Source organism: Xenopus laevis, chromosome 9_10L (genome assembly GCF_017654675.1).
Source record: "Xenopus laevis strain J_2021 chromosome 9_10L, Xenopus_laevis_v10.1, whole genome shotgun sequence".
Classification (NCBI taxonomy): Eukaryota; Metazoa; Chordata; class Amphibia; order Anura; family Pipidae; genus Xenopus; species Xenopus laevis.
The window spans coordinates 88,237,749-88,262,282 of record NC_054387.1 but is presented as its reverse complement, the minus strand read 5'-3'; the positions used below and the strand labels follow the sequence as shown (position 1 = coordinate 88,262,282).

General features: G+C 38.4%; 1 protein-coding gene across 8 annotated transcripts; it reads right to left on the bottom strand.

Moving 5' to 3' along the window:
* c9orf64.L (chromosome 9 open reading frame 64 L homeolog) lies at window positions 1-24,534 on the bottom strand. 8 transcript variants are annotated; one of them, XM_018234395.2, is made up of 6 exons: window positions 24,370-24,518; window positions 21,274-21,349; window positions 4,395-4,750; window positions 4,051-4,310; window positions 3,140-3,335; window positions 1-1,469 (listed from the first exon to the last, which is right to left on the bottom strand). In XM_018234395.2, exons 3-6 carry the CDS (start codon window positions 4,729-4,731, stop codon window positions 1,237-1,239), a joined length of 1,026 nt encoding a protein of 341 aa, XP_018089884.1. In that variant the 5' UTR covers window positions 4,732-4,750; window positions 21,274-21,349; window positions 24,370-24,518; the 3' UTR covers window positions 1-1,236.

The following is a 24,534-nucleotide window of genomic DNA, read 5'->3' as shown; positions in this document are numbered from 1 at the left end:
ACAGAAAACATAAGCACAGGGAGATAGCATTGACTTGTCCACCAGGAGCTTGGAATGCCCCTGGGCTCTAATGTAGTCTCTCCAGTAATACCTACTGCATGACAGTCATTCTATTTATTGTGGAGTGAAGCGGTCGGTTCCTTCATAAGACATATTTCATTTACTGCTTTAAAGCATCTCTGAACTGTGTGTAAATTGTATATCTCTACATTTCTCTTTTTTTGTCAGACTAACCCCAGTAATGACAACATTATAATTTGTCCCTTCCTTGTTTTCTATGATTACAAAAAAAAAACAAAGTCATGGTTCCAAGAAAGTTCTGCTAATTATCTGCATATGGCAGGTGCATATTTTATTGCATTTCTAGAAAAAAATACTTATTTCCTTGATTTCAGCTGTTTAAAAAAATATAGAAGTAATGACAGCAGGATAAGAAAGTATATTAATATCGATTTATAGTGCAAAGATCTAGTTTTATTATTTTAGGAATTTAGAAAAATATTGCTGAAGGGATAACAAAAGCTGTGTGCATTTCCTGCCTTTTCATTGGCTTATCATTTTGTTGGATTAATTACAAACAGCAGATGTAGAATCTCTGAGGGAAAACCCTGGAATGGCAGTTCAAGCAGTGTTGGTCACTGGAGTTTCATATCAAGTGGCAGTTAGCAATGGACTACAACTTACCCACTGTTAGGCTTGTGTGGCACCACTGGAAATACTGACTGAGCGCTGCATAAAATGGAATTTCCCTGCCTGCTGATGGCTGTTACAGAATTTGTAGATAAAAGGGGTAGTTCAACTTTACCTGAATTATTAGTATGATTTTTTTTGCGAGCCTTGAATTATTTAGCTTCTTATTCAGCAGCTCTCCAGCTTGGAATTTCAACAGATCTCAAGTTGCTAGGGTCTAGTTTACCCTAGCAACCAGGCAGTGGTTTGAATGAGAGACTGGAACATTAATAGGAGAGAGCTTGAAAAGACAATACAATGGTAACCTTATGGAGCACTTAATTATTTCCCAGGGTCAGTGATCCCTATCTGAAATTTGAAAAGAGGAAGGAGAATGATAAAACAAAAAAAACAAAAAAATGAAATAAAAAGTGACGACCAATTAAAAAGCTGCTTTGCATAGGGCATTATAATATAAAATAGCAAAAATTAACTACCCCTTTTACACCCAGGGCACTTATGTGTAAACAAAGTCCTCTCTAACTGCAGCTTCCCCCTCTGATATAACTAATAGTAGATACAGCGCACTCTGTGAAAAGGAATGGCATTTATCTCGTTTCTGTAATCTCGGGCATAGTCCCACAGAAAGTGGTCAATTAGGACTGGGTTAATCTCGTTACTCATCGGCTTCCCATGCTTCTCAAAAATCTTCTGTAGTTGCTCACAGATGAGTTCCACTGCCCAGATAGAACAGCCTCGGATTTCCATTTCCTCCACATCTCCATTCCTAAAAAGCCATCCTGAGTGGGAAATAAAGAACAAAGGCTGAGACTGTAGTTTGCCCCCTTTCAGTGCCACACACCTGTATCGCTGGCCAATTTGCTTTTTTACTGCTACATTGTGCTTCTGTACCAGCCCAAGGCAACCACAGCACTTCAGCAGAGAAGATCCGTGTCTCCAAAGATGCCCCAGTAGCTCCCCATCTTCTTTTCTGCTGATTCACTTCACATGCTCTGTGCTGCTGTCACTTACTGAGCTTAGGGACCCACTCACAATATATAGTACACATAGAATAGAAATGTCACAATATAAGGCTGATTAGTAATTAATACAGATAATTACTACATGGCAGCACAGAAACCAGTGCAACTAGCATCAGAATTTAACAATCAGCATTTAGCATCAGCTTCTATTACAGACAAACCTCATTTTCTACTTGATAATTTGCAACAACCCCTAACCTTAGCTTCTCCACAGCTGCTTAGAGTCCACTGAGCATGTGAGTGTCACAGACACTTTCCAAGATGTTGACCCCTTGTGACAAGTTTGAAGTCCTGGATCATTCAGGACTTCATTCAGTTCAATAAATAAAATATGGAATTTTTAGCCCTATTAATTTTCAGGGTTTAGTACTCTTTAATACATTGCTTGTAAAATGATCTTATTCTGCATAACTGGGATTTTTACACAGTATCAGGCTGTGGGACACCAAGGGCCCACCAGAGAACCGGCCCACCAGACAGAACCCAAAAACCTTTTTTGCAAAGTGCAAATGGGAGACCAAGAGCATCCTAATAATTAACAGCTGCCCTTTATTCTCCTGCTTATTTGTGGCAATAACATTTTCCTGACCCATTGTAGACTCCTAAACTAACTCTTCCCTGTCTTTCTCATTGCAGGGAATAAATGAAAGACAAGCATCAGAACCTGGAAAAAGTAGACTAGAGTTAATACTTTATGGTCCAAAAGGGCCCACGCTAAGTTTATGGCCAACCAGGGAAATATCCCGGTTCTCCAGCAGACCAGTCCAAAACTGCTTTTACATTATGCACATATTTGTCGGCCATTACTTTGAGGATTATGCTTTGAGAAGTAAGGGTGTGCAATAAATTGATTAGTGACTCTGCAGTTTCCGTATGTGCAGTGTCTGAAACTACAGCTGCCAGCAATGTCCTACTTTCAGCTTTCAACATCCATGACTAAGTACAAAAAGACATAATAATATACTTATTTTCTGGCTAATAAGCCCCTGTTGAGGCTGAGGGCCCAAGTATATGGCCTCAATGCCTGCTCTTTTATGGGGTGTTTTAAATATGGCTACACTATACAGGACCTCAGTACCAAACACCAGTCTCCTTGTATCACTTCTGTATCTGTATTCTGTTAGGATCATATAGATTTCATTTTTACATTTTAATCATAGCTAATGAAGTGAAGGAACTGTACATTAAAAAGCCACATTGTCTTTTTTTTACCTAGAAGGCCATATTGTATTATTATTATCATTAATAACATGTATTTATAGAGTGGCAACACGTTGTTCCGCAGTGCTGTACAATAAATGAGTGTATACACTGAACATACACATCACATACAAAACACACAACTGATGAACTGATGTAACAAGGGCTCTGTCCAAGAGAGCTTAATAAGTTTGAAAAGAAACAAAATGATGATACAATGTACGAACCTTCTTTAAGCTTTTTCAACAACTCTTCTGAATATTTCATTGCCCCAAAGTGGGCTAATGCCTGGGGAATTCTGTAGTCTGCAAACATAGTTATATTCTGGATGTCATGGAAACAACCATCATCTTTGCCTTCCAGCACCCCCCATGTGTCTCCCACCAGGATCTGGGCTCGCTTGTAAAATGCCACCGTCTTACCCTGAAAGAGATTAAATACGGCAGGTATTTTAAATAACACAAACCTGTTTATCAGATAGCGCGCCTTTCTCTTGGCTCCCACACGGAGAGCTAATAGGACAAGAGATCCCAATGTTAAAAGTACCAAACTGATGTGCAATTGGACGGTGAGAACACAGTGTCTGTTATGTATAAAACATTATTATGTAGATGGGAGGCCAGGATATACAACATACAGACAATCAATAATAATAACACCAATATTGCAATGATAAGTGTGCCATACATGGCATTAAATAATGGCCGTCACTATATTCAGTTCTAGGGTCTATTCAAGACACGACTGCTTTAACCTCCAGTAGCTCAAAGCTGTAAAATGCTGCTGCTGCTCATGGTTATTAAAAGTACAAGAGAATTATATCTGTCCTATGTGCCAATGGTACATCCCAGCAAGGCTGTCCAACAAGAAGCCTGAAAGCTGGATGTGGCCCTTCAGTAATTTATGCCCCTTTCTCCTGACTGCTCAAGGGCTCCAAAGACTTATTTTTTATCTTTTATCATTTCATATCCTTGAACATGTGATATGAGAAATAATTGTCTTGCGTCATCCAAAGACTTCTTTGTACGGCCTGTCCCTTGAGCATTAGGTATGAGTTGAGTATGAGTTGGACTGCAGTGCATCACAGCAAACAAACCATATCTGATCAACTACAGGACTGTATATGGTGCTTGTTTACCTTAAAATTACCCTCGTCCTGGTAAGAAGGGAAATTGTCCACCACCAGCTGCATGAGTTTCACTGCACTGTTCTGGCTCATCCTGATGCAGTTTAGGTAAGAGCCTCCAAACTTCTCCATAAGGATTTTCCCAGTCTGATGTAGAATCTCCAAACGTTCTTCTATCATTGGAATGGGTGTATCAGAGTCAGAACGAAGGACGTGTTTCAGCTGCTCTAATGTTATGCTTGAATAATAGGAGGCAGTAGTGAGGGGAATACCTAAGAATAAAAGGTTAGAATAACTTAAACCGGATAAAGATATATGTATATATAGACTAACACTAGTTCAGCTCTGTCACTTACCTTCATCCAAGGTTCTGTTCATTGCTGCACAGATGGACCAATAGCCACTATACTCTTTCCCCTTGTACTTGACCATGTATTTCTTTTCTTCACTCTCTGACCAGAATGAGAAGTTTAAGGTGTCCGCAAAGAATACCCAGTTGACAGCATCTTCCCCAGAATCCTGTGGGTTTAGCTCGTGCAAGGATTTCCAGCCCTTCAGGGTTATTTCATTCCTTCCAATCTTCTCAAATAGCTTCTCTGCAAGTGATCTCACACCTGCGGCCTCTACAAACACATCCTTGCTGTTTTCTGCAATGAACTTGCCAGCCTCCCTTGGTGGAAGTGGTTGAGCCATACTGACAGTTGTCTTGTACCTAGAGTTCAAACATAAATATCATCAGCTATATTTCTACCTTTATGATAAATAATTCCATTACTAGAACGTTTAGTTCCCACTCTCCCCCATAAACGATCTACTTGCTGATTTATCAAAAATCGAGTTTTCGTTTTTTTCCCATGACTCTAGAAAAAACACAAGTACGAATATACTCGAGAACATTCTTCGTAATCTCGAATAGTCGCCATTTATTAAAGAATGAAACCACGGAAACTTGCCAGAAAAAACTCGGCAAGTAAAAGCTGGGCAAGGTTGTATAGAAGTCAATGGGAATGTTCTCTGACAACTTTATTTTTCCAGTTTATTTTAAAACATTTGAGATTTTCAGCCTCACTGAAAATGAACAAGACAACGAGACTGGCAATGCGACTTTATACTACGAAAAAACGCGCATGGCAATATTTTGCCAATTTGTTTTCTTAAATAAGCTAGCATTCAAGAAAGAAGGTTGCACAAGTTTTGCCTGCATTTTTTTTTTCCTCGTTCGTGTTTTTTTTGGGATAAATCTGCCCCAGACACTGTCTGTCAGACACTCCCATGACACCACTCTATAGGCAAGTAACCTTCATATGAAAACAACAGCCAATATTTACAAGAGGCACATACTTCGATTACTTCCAATAGTTTGCGAATGTCTATCTATAACCACAGAAGTTAGGTTTCTCTTGTCTGCATTCCCCTGCCTGAGACTTTCAGTTTTTATTGTGACCATAAGAATTCTATAAAAGTAGCATACTTCAGTGCACTCTAGTTTATCTAGAGAAGCCTGACAAGAAATCAGAGAGGGAGCAGGGGTTTCATTATAACAGGAGCCTTTGCATCTGTGCCATTTTTTACTTTCTTGGAATACCGTTTCTTTTAAAGGAGAAGGAAAGGTTAAGCCTTAACAGAAAGGTCCATCTAAATATACCAGTAAACCCCCAAAGTAATGTTGTCCTGAGTCCCCTGTCAAAAGAAGCACTGCATTTCTTACCTTCTATTGTGTACACATGGGCTTCTGTATCAGACTTTCTGCCTTCAGCTTAAACCTCATTGCCCTGGGCAAGAGCATGCTCAGTTTGCTCCTCTTCCCCACCCCCTCCCTTCTCTACTGTAATCTGAGCCCAGAGCAGGGAGAGACTCAGGCAGGAAGTGATGTCACACCATGTTAATACTGCAGCTCCTATCCTAAACAAACAAAGAGTTTCTAGAGCTATTTACTCAGGTATGGTAAAACATTCTACAGAATAAATATAGCATTCTAGCTTGCACTATTGCAGCTAATGTATTGGCAATAAAATGCCTCCGTAGCTTTCCTTCTCCTTTAATAGTGCATCACTTCTTCTGACTAGTTTAACCCCTGCCAGACTGTCTACTTCTCTAATAGGAAAGAAGAGACAAAGTGAATCTTTTAAGACAAATGTGAGGTCAGCTCACACAGCAAGCTTGTGCTAACTTTAAAGCATTAAAGGCGAACTAAATACATTTACTCTCCTGAACACTATTGCAGCTTACTGATTTTTTAAGAGGCTCTTCTCCCTGCCATTTGTGGATGGCCAGTGGCTCAGGAGTGAATTATCACTGCAGGATTTCTCTACAATTAGAAGCCAGCTGGTCATTACACATTAAAACATAAGCGAATACAAAGCTAGAGATGAATATAACATATGCTGTATTTTTGCTGGACAGGAAATGCCTGCCCTGTGCGTATGTTAGTTAGAAATACTTATTCAATTAGTTCTGCATATACGGAGGGAAAAAACAAAGCCAACTCATTTCATGAATTTTATACACATTTATAAAATAAAGGTTAAAGATCATTACTGCAGTCGTCTTACCCTTTATTCTTCTGGAGTGAGAGGGGTTTGTCAGGACAGTGCCTTTATAGCTTATCAGGGACCTGACAGGAAACTGCACAGAAATCAGGCCACTCAGCAAACAGAATATCTTATTACTGCCCAAAGGTTACATGTAATGGGAACGTGATACAGCTCATAGGCTTCTCTTTACTCATTACACGGTCATAAAAATTGTGTAGTATTAGCCCATAGGAATCTGTACGACAAACAAACCGATATATACAGTTTATTCAGATTCATTGCTATAAGTGTGCAGTAATGCTTGTTGCTATATTGATCACATTTATCATATAATATAAAAACACTGAATATACTTTCCAAAATGTGAATGGAGTTCTAAAATGCATGGCTATAAGCACAGAATACTAATGACGCTCCTGTAGAGGCATTAGCTTCCTACTAAATAGTCCAATTGTTTCCTTGTCTTTATTAAACCCTGAGGATGGAAAAGTCTGAATCTGAAAATCTGGCATCTCAGACCTGTCGAGGTTGCATATAAGTCAACGGGAGAAGTCCCAATGGTTTTTTCCAAAAACCAATTAGGACCGCTCCAAACTCACCACCCCTTGGCTGCTCCCGTGTTCTGGGTGCTCTGTCCGCAGCGTCCCCACTGCCAACATATGATACACGAACAGGAGGACGACACTCCGGGAAAAAAGCAGGTTTTTATTGCAAGATGCTGCAGAAATACATGGCCTCACGCGTTTCGGGAACACTCCCTTAGTGTTCCCGAAACGTGCAAGGCCATGTATTTCTGCAGCATCTTGCAATAAAAACCTGCCTTTTTACCGGAGTGCCGTCCTCCTGTTCGAGTATTTTTGCTGTGCACTGGGTTTCGTGCAGCACCCCGAAGTTTTCGGGTGAAAATTCTGAAAAAAATTTTTTTTACCGCAAAGCAAATTTTAGGAAAAATTTAATAAATAAGCGTAAAAAAACCCAAGCGGATTTGATTGAAGTTTGTAGCAGAAAATATTGAGATAAATTCAGACTTTGATAAATAACCCCCTAAAGAAATAGAATTTACACTGGACAACATAAGTCGAACTGTTAACGATTACTTGTAATATCATAACAATGCTCATCAGTATAGATGTTTTACAATAAAAATTCTACTTGAAAATATTTTTACATTTTAACAATTTAACTGCAAATTTACATTGCAATATTTTGGTACTTTTTTTATTTTTTTTAATTCTACAATTATATTTGCTTGTCATTGACACTACAGACCTGTACACAGTCCTATTAAGTCCTACTGATTATCTTGCTATTGGTCACTCCTTTATCCATGTCCATTCTGACTTGTAAACCAATGCCTGGGTAGAATAACTAAGTTTGAGCAATAGAAAATAAGAATGCTAAAAATATTAAAAGGTAGGCTAAATGCAAATGTTCTTAGAATACTTTTGTCCACAACATTTTAATAGTGAATTTTAAGGAGAATAACTCCTTTAACTGCTAGGGGATATACACCAATAAATACTGTGGAAATGCCCAGTAAGAGTTACTAGATTAAGCAATGTCATACTAGAATAATACACAATTGAATTTTAGTAAAGTATAAAATACATTTTATTAAACACAATAGTAAAAAAAAGTGACAACAAAAATGTACTTCAGTTACACAATTTCTTTTTTTGTCAACTATATACAAAATTAAACTTTTGGCTTAGTGATCTAAAACAGATAATGAATCTGAAACTTCAAAGATGACTTTGCCTGTCAGTCAAATCCAGTTCAGTGAAAACAACTAATTTCAGTGAGTGCCATATAATCTGGTGCCAGCACAGCTGCAGTATAAGGTAGTGACCTTCTTTTAGGGCAATGGCATGTTTTGGAGTGTTTTGCCACCAAAATTTCCAGCTGGACAGGCAGGTGGGCAGAGATCAAATGCTTGAATTTGCTGCTTAATGTGCGAATAGCAAAAATTCCTCCGTTGCCAATTTCAAATGGGAATTGCATGGTCCACAGTAGTGATGTGCGGGTCGGGTAACCCGGCCTTCACCAACCTGCCCCACTTCCTGCTTCTATTTTAGGGCCTGTGCCAACCTGCCCTGCCAATGACATCACAAAAGGGTCAGGAGGCGTGTGTCTTTAAAAAAAATTAAGCAGGAAGTTGGAAGCACGCAGTTCCGGATGGCGGGCAAGGAGAGCAGGAAGACGAGCTCTACCCGCACCCGCCCGCAAATGGGTGGTCGGTAAACCAGCGGGTATCTGGCCTACCAGCACATCACTAGCCCACAGGTACACCAAAAAAGTCAAAGCCATTTTAAAGGGGTTGTATACTGTATATGATATTCTGAGACAATTTGCAATTGGTCTTCATTTTTTATTTGTGTATTTTTTTATTTATTTTTAAGTTATTTCCCTTTTTGATGAAATTCCAAACTGGAGAGGTGCTGAACAATCTGGTTGCTAGGGTCCAGATTATTTGAGCAACCAGGGAGTGATTTAAGCGAGAGTGGTAAATAGTAGAGGACCCGAATAGATGGCTAAGTAACTACAATTGTAGCCTCACAGAGCAATAGTTTTTGGGTGCTGGGGTCAGCGATGCTCATTTAAAAAGCTGTAAAGCGTTAGATGAAGAAGCACAATCATTTATAAAAAATAAATACCAACTGGAACGTTGCTTAGAATTGGTCTATCACATACTAAATTACATTATGGGTGAACTACCCCTTTAAGTGTCTTGTCCCATGCCAACTGAGCTGACAATTGCCCAGGGGTTCAGAATGCTCAAATACTTGCCATGTGACTTTGTCCTAGAGGGGCAAAATAGACTCACTGGAATCTGCACAACCAATGTGATGACAAATACTGAGCTCTGTATGATGGATTTTTTTTAGTAAGAGAATGTCTCCTCTACTGAAAAGTCTTGAAAGCAGGGGTACGACAATCAGCTCAGATCAGACCCTAGAAATCTCAGCTCCAGCGCCGAGTGCAGTCAGGAGTGAAGAGCCCCAGGATATCAGCGTGTAAGCACATCAGAGTGTAAGCACTACACAAAATGGCTGCACACACAAAGCTCATCACTTCCCTAGCAATCAGTATTTATCCCTAGTTCTATAGTATAGCTGCAGGCCAACTATTAAAAATAAATATTTATTCATTTGTACAACATTTACACTTTTGCTTTTATTCAGTTTCATTATCACAGAATAATGTGCACCGCCATGTACAGGACATCACTTTTAAGCATTGGATATGAATTTAATTAAATAAACTCATCCTCAGAAGACAAGCCACAAAATGGGTCTGTAAAAGAAAAAATATTAATATTAGCAGATTACATATCTCTGATTAGTAGAGAATTAAAATTCAAAATACATCTGTTATACACAACAGCACGTATTATATTATATGTAAAAACATTTTACTAACTTACAATGTAAATAACCCGAATCCTGTGATTTTTTGCTAAAACCAGAGCAGACTGCAATATTTTCCAATTGGGATAGGGACATCTCCCATTGACTTATACATGACCTCCACAGGTCTCACATGGCAGATTTCCAGATTCAGCTTTTTAAAGCATCAGGGTATAAAAAATCTCAAAAATTCGAGTTTTTGTCCCAAAAAGCCAGACCGGATAAATCTGGAGGTTTAGTAAATAACACCCTATGTGTGTATTAGTGTAAAAAGTGTGTGCTTGTGTATATGTTGAGTGGAGATAAGCAAGCTAGAAATCCGGAGGAGAAGGCAGGATAGATCCAGGAAACAGAGGGGTCCTCTTCTGTGCAGGTCCGTTGAGTGGGCAGCACTGGGAGGTCCATGAAATGCGTGCAGCAGGACACGTAGATTCCACGTGCCTGCTGCTGCCTTGGGGCCCCTGACTGATTGAGCCCCAGGGGCCACTCAATCCCCGATCATGCAATTGCCTGGGGGTAGGTGATCGAGCGGAGACAGAGCGAGAGGCTCCTCCGCTCTCCAACCCAGAACTGCTGCAGCTCGTACAATCTACATTCTGTGGCACATAGGTACTTGTATACACGTAGCGTAGATTCTATGTTCTATGGAACTTAAAGGGTTAACATTCAAGTGTTTTTCACACAGAAATTGACATTAGGATCAGTTAAACTATTCTGCTTGTTTATGATACTAGTTGAACAATGAATATTGTGACATATCCTTCTAGTATTCTACCTATACACCAACACATTTAGAAACTTAGAGGCCAATAATTTGCTAAAAGTACAGTATCTTTATTGCCACTGCTTCATGAAATTAGGAAATAATAATATGTAGGTAGAACCTGGGAATAGCTACTTTCTGATATAGATATAAACAAATTGTTAAATATGAAATCTACATTTTAAAAATACTAAACATTCATAAATTGGTCCCATAATATTCTACAGAGGAAAATAACGAATATACATATGATCAGTATTGTGTAATCTAATTCTACAGGTAAGGAATATTTTATCCAGAAAGCTCCAAATTGCAGGAAGACCATTTCCCATACATTCCATTTGAATGATTTCCTTTTTGTCTGTAAAAAGCCAGGACCTTTCACTTCATGTTAACTAAACTGCACCAATCCATATTGGTGGCAAGCAATCCTATTGGGTTTACGTAATGCTTAAAATATTGTTTGGGTTTTGTGTTTTCGTTTTTTAAGGTATGATGTTCCAGGTTGTGGAAATATCCCTTATCCAGCAAAACCAGGTCCCAAGCATTCCAGATAATAGATCCCATACCTGTATAGATATACAATATTAAACTAATGTTTTTAAGCACAGCACACAACACTACATTGTGGATACATTGAATTTCAGTGTAAAGATTTTATTATTTTCCCCCTACATTTGGGACGCAAGATCTGAAATTCCTCCCTTATGGATATTTTCTAATATAAAGGCACAGTAATTTAAAACAAGATGAAAAGAACGGTTTCCCCCATATGTAACAAAAGGCATTAAAGGGGAACCATCACCCAAAAAAATGATTCCAAATCCTAATTATCATATTAGTCAAGCAAAATTAACTTTAATTACACTGTATAAATTATTTCAATCTTGTTTCCATCAGTCTGGGAACTCATAATTAAAGCAAGCGACACTGTTATTAAGACAAGCCTTGCATCATCTCAGAATCTTGTTTATGCACCAGAATGGGGGACCTGATGTCCACCCCCATGCCCTGGCTACACAATTAAATTGGTAAGAAAGAGGGGGAATATGTGCAGAGCAGCGACATCTAGGACATGCTGAATGGAAAGTGAAAGTAATTGCCTGCCCCGCCTCTATGCCTAAGGCATAGAGGAGGGGCAGACAATATTTGATTGACAGCTGAGATTTTTAAAAGAGTTTACAACAGCTATGAATACTTAAATAAAAAAAGAATTTGGATTTCATGTTTAATTTGAAAAGGACTTTTATTATACAGCTTTTAATGTCTGGGTGACAGGTCCACTTTAAGTTTGCCCAGGAGCAGCAACCCATAGCAACCAATAAGTTGTTTGCTTTAAACAGGTGACCAATACATGCATCTGGCTGATTAATTGCTATGGGTTACTGCTCCTGGACAAACAGTGCCTTTTATTACACAACCCTTCTTGTGTTTTAATTCATATATTTACACAACAGGTCCGTAGGTTTTTACCTTGTAAATTGTGTGAACAATTTCACCATTGCTCATCCTTTATTGGCCTCTGTTCCAATGAAGGGTTGTCAGAAAATCTGTCACTTAAAGTTTGCCTCTCAATATTGACTTCTCCTTCAGCAAATGTCACAATATCCTTCAGGATGACCAAAAGGAAAGCTTTTGAAGCTGCATCAAAAACACATTTTCTCACTTTAGGCTGTAAAGCACCAGAAGGGTCTTGCACATGGGTAAAATTCTCCGGTGATTTCCCTCTGTGAACACTGTAATTATAATCAAGAGCTGCAAGTTGAGTACGGACAACCATGTCCTCCACGCAGTGAAGTGTTCTTGGCCAGTATTGAAGGAGATTGTTGTGATATAACTTCAGTTCATCTGTGTGGCAGATCTTTGAAAGAGGATTAAGGTCTCTGATGAGTCGAGCAGACATAACAATGTCTCTGAATCTGTTAAATGCTGTTGAACCACATTTCATCCACTTTCTCTTGCACCTCACACTCAGATTCTCATGGGCGCATCCATGGAACAGCTGAGCAGTTTCCCATTTGTGCACCGTTGCAACACGATTCATTAAAGATTGCCACTTCTTTTTCAACAAATCAGCGCTACCATCACATGTCTTAGAAGCCCACAACAGATGATTGACAGCGGGTGTAATCCACTGTGAGATCTGACTGCAGTTTTTTCGTTTACTAGCAGCTGACAGTTTGTTTCTCAAACACTTGCTAATATGGCTGACATTATAATGATGTTGTATGCCGGGATAATCCTTCTGAACAAGTTTTCTTATTGATTTCCGATTTGTACCTATGCTTTTCACCTGAATTTCCTTTTCCAAGAGCTTATCCAATGATTTCTTAAAACACTGTTTTTCAGTGTCAGCAGAAGAAACTTGTTCCACCCTAAAATTGATAATCTTCTTGGAGGCTCCTTCTATGAGTGAGTATGTACAGTACTGATGAAAGCATCCAGGGATGTTGGCATGATTATCTTCCACAAGAAATACAGGTTTCCCTGCAATCTGCTTTATCACTTTTTCTTGCTCAATCTTCCAGTGGTGGTTTATAACGGGAAATAAATAATTTGATCGGTATCGCTTGAAAGCAGATGGCGACATTTGTTTTAACTTCAAGAGCTTATTCATGGCATAAACCTTTGCAAAGTCAGAACCACTAAGAAGGATTGATGCCGACACCAACAAGTTTCCATAATATATGGAACCTTTACGAGGCTGACTGTCCCACAGATGAAAATTATGTCCACTCTGACATACTGCTTTGACAGTTAAGAAGGAGCCAAAAACATATTTTTTCAACTTTTTAATTGGTGAATGGCAGTTTGGATCTCTACCACATCTTGAAGACAGCAGCAATTTGTCAAGGCAAGATTCAAAAACTAGAAAAGTATGGTCATCGACCGGATCCTTAGCAGTATTTAAAACATCAAATGGTTCTATGGACTGAGCTATTTCATCATCTTCCTCAGTATCATGTTCTACAAATATGGAGTAATCTACACTAAGATTAGAAGGTAGAGAAGATGCATCGGAATCATCACTAAAGCTACTTGTTGTATCTGTGTTGTCATCTGATAAGGTGTTTTCAGGCTCTTCAACTTCCATTTTAACATCCTGAAAATTAGCAGGCTTAGACTGATGTTCAGACTGTACGTCAGAATCAACAAAATTCGTTTTGTTGGGTGCCGGTTCGGAGGGCAGCAAATCCGATGTCTGAACACTGGTTTTACTGGTGAGTGGTGATGCACAATGTGAGCAATAGTAGGATGGGTCTGTATCATTTTCAATTATTGTTTGAGTTGAGGCATTCCTCTTACAAGAATTTTGTTTTGCTCTGGTAGGATCATTACTGTACCCAAGTTTTTTAGTTTTTTTCTTTGTCTGAGATTGGCCAGCAGATGTTTCCTTTGAGGAAGAATTAGACGTGGAATTTTGGCGAGACTGAGCAGGAAGAGATTCAGAATGGTCATCTTTATTAGGACGGGGTCTCTTTGCAGGGACCGCTTTACATTCATTCGAAGCAGATCCATTCCAAAGAAACAATGTGGGAGTTGCTGACTTTTTCAGAGCCTTCCGTCTCCCCTGAAAGGTGTAAGAATCTTCAGTAAAGTGACATGAACAAATTCGGAAGGAATCCGTTTTCTTGCCCTCTATAATTCTTTGAGCATAGGTGTCCAAGTCACCAAAATTTTGTCCAATTGCCATGAGCCATCTTTTTATTATATCAATATTTCCAGGAAAAACGTGCAGCACCACATTTGGAGACGGTGTTTTACCTCTGCTACCATGGGAACATCCATTTACAATACACTTTGGCATACTTAACTGTAAAAAAATAAAAATTGTACTTAGAGGTGAAGCATATTGGATAAGGGCTCGCAAAACACTGTTCTCAAAAGGTTTAAATGACAGCTGGAATTTGAATAGCTACATAGATTATACCATTCTTTGCTGTACTACATGCGGTGCCCAAATACTTTCATGTATTACAATCTCATACTTTGGCTGGTTTGCAGGGCATAAACCCTTTACTACAAAGTGAAAAGAAAAAAGGCAAAATCATCTGCCATCATTCACATAAGTTTCCATGTACATAGAACCATGAACCGCTTCAGTTTCCTTGGTTAGCTTAAGAAATTAAAATTAGATCTTTTTTTGTGATTAAAACAATTGGCAAAGTTGTGCTCAGCACTAGTCCTATTCACTGTACTCATGTTGAATAAGGGGCTATGTTGTCTCTTTAATAAAGATGGCAACTTGGGACAAATGTGTTTAAAATAAGAATGAAAACAACGTTGAATGCATTATGTTTTTGGCTTTATGTTTTCTCTTCCTAGTGCTTTATACAATGCTAATATAATACTGCATTTCATAGTTCATAATTAATAATGCTATACAGTGTATGCTCAAATCTAGTTAGGTGTAAGGAATATCTTGAAAATCATCACAAACAAAATATTTCAATATCATGAAAAAAAGTCAGAAATACTCCTTTCCACTTGTTTTACTACACTCACTTTCTACCGAAAACTTTTTGTCAAGTTTAAAACATATGCCCAGGTTGACAGCCCAAATAAGTGACGTGAAGAGGAGCTGCAGCTACTGATATAGCATGTTCTGCCCAACATAGCACATCAATGGATGAAAATTGCAATCCTGTCAGACTGATAAGGATATGGATAAAATATCCATAATATAAACAGGACCCAAAAACTGGACGAAATAATGATTTCGTTTGGTGGTTTTCTTGTTAGTATGAGTATAGTAACAGGAGATACTTTGATACTGAATATCTTCACTTTAAAAATAAAAACCAAAAAAAACCACACCACCTATATATAATTAATATGCAAAGGCAACAATTAATGTTCAGTACTGTCATAAAAAACCAGATATGATTGGATATTGGATTTAATAACTTATTTAATAAAAACGCATTTACTTTCAATGCAGATTTGTGGGTTATTTTATCTATTGTGCAAAACATTTATGTACTGTTCTGATTTATGTATATTTTCCCTACCTGCATATAGGCACATATGTAAATTTCTGGACTACAACACTTTAAACATATATGTATAAACTAGTCATTAGTCCCTTAAAAAGAACAAGGCATGATTTGGGTACCTAAGGATTTCAATGGACCTTTCTGATTACTGAATGAAGTAATTCAGTTTATTACTATAGCTCTTACTCTTCTTTAATTAACAACCACAAGATGGCAGTGTATATTAATGTTTTACAAATTTTACAACAAAATCGACAGCTCTGTACAGTCAGGATCACGTTACTATGCATAGTACTGTATACAGGCCCATTCTGAGCAGGTATGAATAAGAGTGCTGAGTGGAAGAGATGAAAATGAATGGTAGAGATGGGTACAGAATAAGTGGCCTGCCGATTTTCACTAACCAGGCCTGTTCCTACTGTTTGCAACGCTTTTTACACATCGAGTGCACAATGAAGAGAACAAGAACTATAGAACGCCTAATAGGGCATGAAGGGTGTTGCAGTGTCAGCAAACATTTCATACATTGGAATAGAGAATTAAGAATGAATGCTAAAATGCCAGTATAATGATGAAACAGCAGAACAGAATAAGAGGTACTACTAGTGAGGGAAATGATCTCTGGCAGAAGAGTTTGGTAATTTTTGCAAAATGGTAGTCTGGTTATAGGGAATTAGTGTACAGTTATAATACATTTTTCATTTAAATTTTGTATTTATTTTGATTACATACAGGTGCCCCATAAGAGGTTGTTTTGTCATATAGGCAGACATCTGTCTGTGAGTGCACAAAGGTGGATTTTTGCCCCAAAATGCTCGTTTACTTTATCGGTGTGCAATCCACCCAGTGTGCACCGAATAATGTTGTTCCTGTTGTTTTCCTGTGATAGTGTTTTTCCGCCATTAACCTCTAAAAATGAGGAGCCAAGTAGTCTGCTTCTATGTTTCAGGAGTGGGAGCCAACGTTACAATCTGACTATACTGCGATATGCACCAGAACTGCATTCAGTATAGGGTACAACCTACTTGTTCTGAATATCTACATTTATGCTTGGTCTTAGCCAGATCAGTAAAAGCAACACTATTCTGTTATTACCAAGAATAAAGTAAGAAATAAAGTAAAAAATAAATAAATAATTTCTGAAAGCCCAATATACTTAATCTTCAGTTCACCACGTACTTACTTTTATAGGGTACATCAACTCCCCTGGCCGCCACAACGTTGTGGAATATGTTGGCACTTTATACATACATTATAATAATATTTCAGTTTCTTTGAATATATAATTTTCTAGCTTCTTTTTGGGAAATACACATCTTCGCTACTTTCTGGGCTGACTCATAACAGAGAAATAGCCAAAAGTGCAGTGCCATCTCCCACTGACTTGTATGGAAACCAGGAATATACTGCCATTTGCACCACTTTACTCACAAAAGTATATTATTAGGTGTTATAAAGAGTTCACAAACTGAAAACCAACCATAGTATCTGCTCTAGAAAGCCCTAAACGAATTGTCGTTGACAACACTTCATTGTCATGTTTCCAATCAGGGTCGCAAAGGGAGGGGGAGGCCGAACTGGGTTTTGAGTCTTAATGGGGCCAAGTTGTGCTACCTGCACTTACTGTAGGTTACGACCACCCTGCTGTCAGTGAGCAGCAGATTGAGAGAGAAGGATTACTAGAGTGCATGTGTGTCCTTTCCCTCACACTCTCCCGCTTTTACGAACATAGCCCGCAGTCCCGACCCATTACTTACACCTCCTGTGCAACTGCAGGACTTCAGGCACCTGTCTCACAGAAAATCCAAGTCTTATCACGCAAGACTGGCGTCATGACTACACGTAAGTGCAGAGACATATGACGCAGCCGCCTTGTGGAGGTGATAATAGAAACTTAAGTTACACAGTCGAGCTGCATGTATGTGGCGGTAGCTCTGGTCACAATTTAGTTTTCTTCTGCATGCCCCTCATTCTCTTAGAGAATACCTTAGTACCCAATTTCCTTAGAAGTCATTTCTTTTCACCTCGTTGATAGAAGAATGGCTGATCTGCCTAAATACTTCAACTTCTCAGTAGATGACTACATTTTTTTCACTTTGTAATAAAGGGTTCATGCCTTGGAAATGTACAAATTGTGTACTACATGCTTGTATTGGGGACACCACATACAATAAAATTAGCTGGGCTTGCCTTTCTTTTGTACCTGATTTGCCAATAACTTCAGCTTAGCCTGGGTTCGTCTTTGTGGATTTGCTATCTTTATTCCAAAAAAGGTTGAGTTGTAGTATATCCAAAGTACACTCTTCATAGAATGCTGTTTTGCTTATGGTTCAGTTGAAAGAAGTGCTGGTAGTCAGTCATGTCTTGTCTGATTAGTCTATTAAAGTGGACCTGTCACCCAGATATAAAAAATGATAAAATAAAAGTCCTTTTCAAATTAAACATGAAATCCAAATTATTTTTTTATTAAAGCATTCATAGCTGTTGTAAATGCATTTAAAGTGTCAGCTGGCTCGTAAAGTGGCCATAGATGAACAGATATACGAAACAAATTTTTGTACTGTATTCGGTGCATGTATGGTGGGAAAAGAGCAAACCTATATCGGCAGAAGACTTGGATATCGGTCGGCTTATCGATCAGGCTGGATGGAAAATTTGATTGGGTGCCTTTGAAGGCACCCAAACATCGGCCATTGTTAGTGCTGAATCGTCAGATACTGGTAGAATTCTATTCTTTCTACCTGAATATCTACATGTATATCTGACGATTCAGCTCTACACGTGTGTATTGAAATGACGATCTTTCTTGGAAAGATCTTTTCCAAGAAAGATTGTAACTGTTATATCTATGTCCACCTGGCTGATGTGGCAGCCCCAGTGGGCCCAGATGCGCCCCCCCAGTCCGACGCCGAAGGACAGGAGAAGGTAACGGCAAGGGAAAGAGGCTAAAGGTGCATTCAGAGTTTTCTCCATCTCATTATTTTGGCATCGAAAACGCTCAATATTTCAAGCGATGTGGTCTAATTGAAGCCAGGAAAACGGAGGGTAGCTGGCCCTATAAACACAGATAGATTTCACTGTGAAAAATTTTTTTAACTTGCCCGATCAATTTACCGACAGATGTCGGACAAAAAATCAGTAGAGGCACGATCGTTCGATTCCCACTAACCTCACGATAATTTGACAGGCTGGTTAGATTACACTAAAATCGGTTGTTGACCAAAGAAAAATCTTTGCGTCTATGGGGACCATTAGTCCAGTACTAATGTCAATGCTGCTTCAGATTTGATTTTACAATCATCGGCTGATTAATTTCCAAAAAAAGTTGCACTTTTCCGAGAGAACGGTTTTTAATACATATAGTGTGTACAATGGTCAGATCTAACATTTTGTTATAAAAGTTACATGATTACATAGTCAATTTGGAGTGAAAAAACACAAAGTCCATCAGGTTCAACCCCACCAAATGACCCCCATTGCATTTTTCTGTGGGAAAAAGATTCTCCACTTTCTGTCTATAATGTCCTCTTATGTACTTGTAAAGAGTAAACAAGTCCCATTGCAAGAGCCTCTTCTCCATGGAAATCAACTCCAACTCAGTTAAATTCTTCCATCCCTTTAACCAGTTCAGTTGCACCTCTCTGCACTCTCTTTCCAGGTCTTTAATATCCTTCTTAAAAACTGCACTGCATACTTAAGCTGAGGCCTTACCAGGGATCTATCAAGAGATTATGTTCTTTTTATTCATTTGTTGTACATTTGTTTTTCAAACAGCCACAAAAAGTTTTGCTGAAAAAACTAGGCCTTTATTAAATGTCCTTAAACCTCTTGAAATCTCCTATTTTTAACTTTTGTTGCTTTCCATCTACCACTGATAATACCATCTGATTAAACACTGGTTTATGTCTTTATTTCCCTCTCTCTTAGAAAAAGTTCAATGTATAAGAGACAAAGCAATCTTTCCAAGGGTATTCTTTATTGTCTATTCCATCTTGTCTTTTATATCCTCTTTATATACAAGCTCAGCTTATAGGCCCAGACACTGTTTATTAGAATGTATGAATAGAAATATGTAAGTCATGAATTGATTGATTTGTGTTGGAGAACAAGCATGATTCTTTTTGAAGTCTAAGTGAGACTGTTTAGGCATATTGGAGTGGGGGTACAATATGGCTCAATGGTCATTTGCAAATTGTCTTATCTAGTCAGGATTGTCAATGCATTTGATTAATTTTCCTTGTTAGCGAGTAGCAAATTGATAATGATATTGATATTTTATATTGATCTAAATACTGGGTTTGCCAGGATGAAGAACAGCAAAATTTTCAATAAAATACTTAAAAAAAAACAACAATAGGAGCTAAAGGCTATTCAGAATTTGTAAATATATTTATAAACACAGTCGCTTATAAAAGTAGTGTATTACATTTTATTTTATTTATCTTCCATTACCTAAACAGTTTTGGGCCATAACCTTTTGGAACACATCTTACACTGGTGAAGCCTCACTTAGTTTAATGTTGCTCATTTTTCAAGTTGAAAGAAATTAGAATTTCTAGTAGTCCATTTAAAGGATTTTACCTCCCTTTAAATTACATTTTTAGTATACTACTCATACATAGCAATCAGTTGCAGAATATTCCCATTGTGATTATACTTGCTTACCGTTGTATAATATTCCGTATAGCCATAAGACATCATGGTTAGATGCAGTAATGCCAAATAACTGATATGCATTACTATAATAATGGTTAACAGCAGCAATACACGATGCCCTATAACTAAACTGCATACACCATTTCTGAAAATAGATAAATTGAATAAATGTAATGAAGTAGCAGCTACTCCCTTACCACCAATATTAATAGTAAACAGTAGAACCTCAGAAATTTCCACAATCACCTCTTATCTGGTTATAACCAAGTATTGCCAGAATGAGCAGCTGCTTTAATGTGGATTAAAATAAAAAGATCTAAAACAGAGAACCAGTATTTCCTTACAATACACAGGTGCAACACTGCATGCATACAGCCTGCAGTAATACACACAATATTAAAATACTGAATGGCCTAAACCTAAATACAATAGCAATGCACAAAAGTTTCGAATGACCAGAAACCTAGAAGGCTAATAATGAAATATGCAGCATTGGCATATAAAATGGCCTACAGTCTGCAGGCTGAGAGGGGTTCCCAAACTTTTTCATAGGACTGTATATTAGCATACATTCAGCTAAGAAATTCATTTTTGGACCTCTCACACTCAAGAGTCAAACACTGACATCTAGTGCAAACATGGAACATTGTGATATGAACTCACCACTGAAAAACTCACTCACTTTCTATTCATTCCTATGGGATTTCTATAATGGTATTTACCAATAGAGTTCACCATTTGAGAAATATGCTTTTAAAAATTCCATAGGAATGAATAGAAAGTCAGTGAGTTTTACTGTGGTGAGTTCTTATCTCACATATTGGTAAATCTGACCCTTATTGTACTAAACATGAATTTTAAAAAAAAAAATCACTTGCCTCTTTTTCGGGTTTTAAAACGCTGGCCAGATAGCGTTGGCTTTTGTTGCTTTTGATTATTCATAAAAAAGATGCCCTATGCGGTGAGGAAATGTATAATTATACAAATGTGAATGTATGTAGATCTGTACATGCAATGCAGTTTTTTTTATAGTGGTACAGAAAGGGCTGGGTCCTGCCAAGATAATGGGAAAAGAAAAAAAGCAATGGTGGGTGCCTTGCTGAGAGGAGATGAGATTTTCAGGACTGACAGAGGGAGCAAAGAGTATAAACAAATTAGACAGCAGTAAGTATAAACCAATTAAATACTATAAAATAGAGCAGAAACATCAGAAGCAAGAGGTAAGCAACAAAAAACAGCTTTTAGGGATCTACGCATGCCCTAAACTAAATTTGACACCAAAAGGCAGTTCCATTTCCCTTTGTTAGAAGCCATTCCCACATGTTAGAAGGGGTTGTTCACTTTCCAAACACTTTTTTCACTATTATTTACTGTTTTCCTAAAATTGAAGTTTAAAGTTCGTGTCTCTGGTGTTTCAGTCTGGCAGCTCAGTAATTCAGGTGCAGCCTAACCGTTACAATTTTGCAACATTAGTCAATACATTTCTCAGCAGCATCTCTGGAGTATTAGCAACTACTGTATCAATTCTAACAGCTGCTTGTAATGAAGCTTAGGGATTCTGCTCAGCAGGGACAAAGATAAGAAATGTATCAACTAAATGTATCCATTTAGAACAGTTTACAGGGTCTGCGACCCCCCCCCCCCCCCCCATCCCAGAGCTGCTTCAGAAAAATTACACTTTAATAATAGAAAAACAATACAAAAGATGGCCCCTTGGGAAACAACCTGACCATCCCTCAGGCAATAATAAATGACATGGTGATTGCTTTAAAAGGGGAACTCCGGGTTCAGATAAAAATCCCCCAATCTCTTATTTGTAGTTACAGAAATCTTTTCTCAATAGCAATGCATTATTTGTTTTTTTTCACTTTTTATAGTCAATATAAGTCTAAAATCTTTTTTTAACGGTCACTCAGCCTTTTCTTTCTGAATCGTCTCTGACTCCTGTTGCAGACCGCTTCAGTGAAAGTAGTCGGCATCATTAATCTTCACGCTCAGCAGGAAGCACGACCATAACCCCTGATAAACTTTCTTTAATCCCACCCCTTCAAAGAATGGCCGCCAGAGGACTCCTGAAGGCTGAATCTTCTGAGGCTGAAAGTGCTGGCTAACCAGTAAGGAGAGCTGTGTGGAACAGAACTGCAATAAAGGAAGGGGGAAAGGCAGACCATATCTTGGTATCACTCTTGCCCCCCTCCAACAATACAATACCTATTTCTTTGAAATCCAATTTAAGAGCAGTGCGAGCCAAATGGAGAATGATATCCTTAGAGATAAGATGAGGCATTATGGGGGATGTAATTTTTGGGTATATAATTTGAAAACGTAGTGTTGATGTCAGAAGCATGTTTAGCACTCCTAAATTTTGAAAATAAACAGTTGAATCCTGCTAGCTTTCTGCATCAGGAAATAGGTAAAATCATATTTAAAGATTAAGAGGTTGCATTTTATGGATGTGTAATATGATTTTATGTATTAAAGAAGACATATTGTGTAAGAAATAAGAACGTACCAGTGCATTATACTCATTTAGATATAGAAGATTTGTGCTTTAAAAAGTAGTGTTTCAGGCTGATTTATTGAAAACTTCTGCAAAGACTCTTATAATCCCTCCCTTCTGTTCCACTTCCTGCTCCCTGAATTCCCAGACTGTGCAGGGGAGCCAACGCCACTAAGCTCACTGCACTGATGAAGGATAGGAACCAATCAGCAGCTAGCAGGACCTGACAGGGAACTGAAGCCTGTCTTTGCTTGTGTGACTGCAGGGCTGTGCTTCTTGCAGGGACCATTAGGACAAGCCCACTCCTCATCTGAAACACGGGACCAGAGAACATCTATAGGAAGCTCCAATAATGGGGCTATTTATAAACATAATTTTTAGCACCATGTAAATGCAACACCATATATTGCTCATAATTGCCTACAAAATTAAGAGTTTTTTTCATTTATCCTATGTCTCCCTTTAGGGTTGCCACCTTTTCTGGAAAAAAAATACCGGCTTTCCTATATATGTATCTATTTTCCCTATTAATAACACTGGGATCAGCCATCATTTTTACTGGCCAGGTGGCAACCCTAGTCTCCTTTAAAGGACCATTAACATAAAAAAAATTTGATTCTACTTAAAAAAAAAAAAAAACCCACCAACAAGGCAGTTTTAACTTTCAATTCGCCAAGTCTTTATTAAGAAATAACTTACCGACATCATGCGGCGCTTGATTTCTCCTCCCTGGCTATCTCCTATAGAAGGCAGGACGGAGAAATCGAGCGCCGCACAATGGATCATCACCCTGTCGCGATTTATACAGAGAATCGGTAAGTTATTTCTTAATAAAGACTTTGCGAATTGAAAGTTAAAACTGCCTTGGTGTGTTGTTTTTTTTTTGTTTAGTAAAAACTATTTTTTTTTTTTAATTGTGTTACTGGTCTTTTAAGGCCAGTGTATTGAAGATTTTTATCAGAACCTGGAGGTCCGCTTTAAGTATTTCATTAAAACATTGAAAAAGTGGAATTAATCCCTAAATCAAGGGGCCCTAAATTAACTGTGCTGTGGGGCCCAGTAACTCCTTCTTACAACCTCCATTTATCAGGCCCCTATAACAGGGCAGCTAATTGTCTCCTATATATTATTCCTGAAATTAAACCCAAGTCATGTTTAAACTTTGGGATGCTGTTAGAAGGGAACTATTTGGCACTAAAATGAAGGCACAGATGCATGACAGCCATTCAGCCCAGCTGTCACCCACAGAGACCAATGGTGGCAATAAACCTTCCAGTTGAATCACTATCACTGAGGTAAAAGCCAGAAGTCCTCGGAGATACTAGGATTTTATATCAATAAAGGAGGAGGCGCAAGTTGAACATTGGAGCAAAAGAAGGAAGCCATAACGAGCGGCTACCTATCTTTGTATGAAACACAGGCCAGACGCAGCACGCCCGCCACCTCCGCCACAGTTGAATTAGTCTCCGCTTACCGAATATAGATCAGGCAGGAAACGGGGATCACACACAGACCACGTCCAAGATATTCCCCCTATCTGAACAACCAGGCGAGAAAGGCCGGAACGTGACGCGGCTGCAGGAAGTAGGCAGGGCCAATTCTAATTAGGGGTGTTGCATGCGTTAATGGGCGTTTTTCT

Excerpts from the sequence above, each read along its gene's own strand:
- c9orf64.L (XM_041575649.1), bottom strand. The coding sequence starts at position 18,047 with ATGAAGAGTGTACTTTGGATATACTACAACTCAACCTTTTTTGGAATA. Across the intron at positions 14,557-17,942 it reads TGAAGTTATTGGCAAATCAG|TTAAGTATGCCAAAGTGTAT; the intron begins GTACAAAAGAAA and ends ATTTTTTTACAG.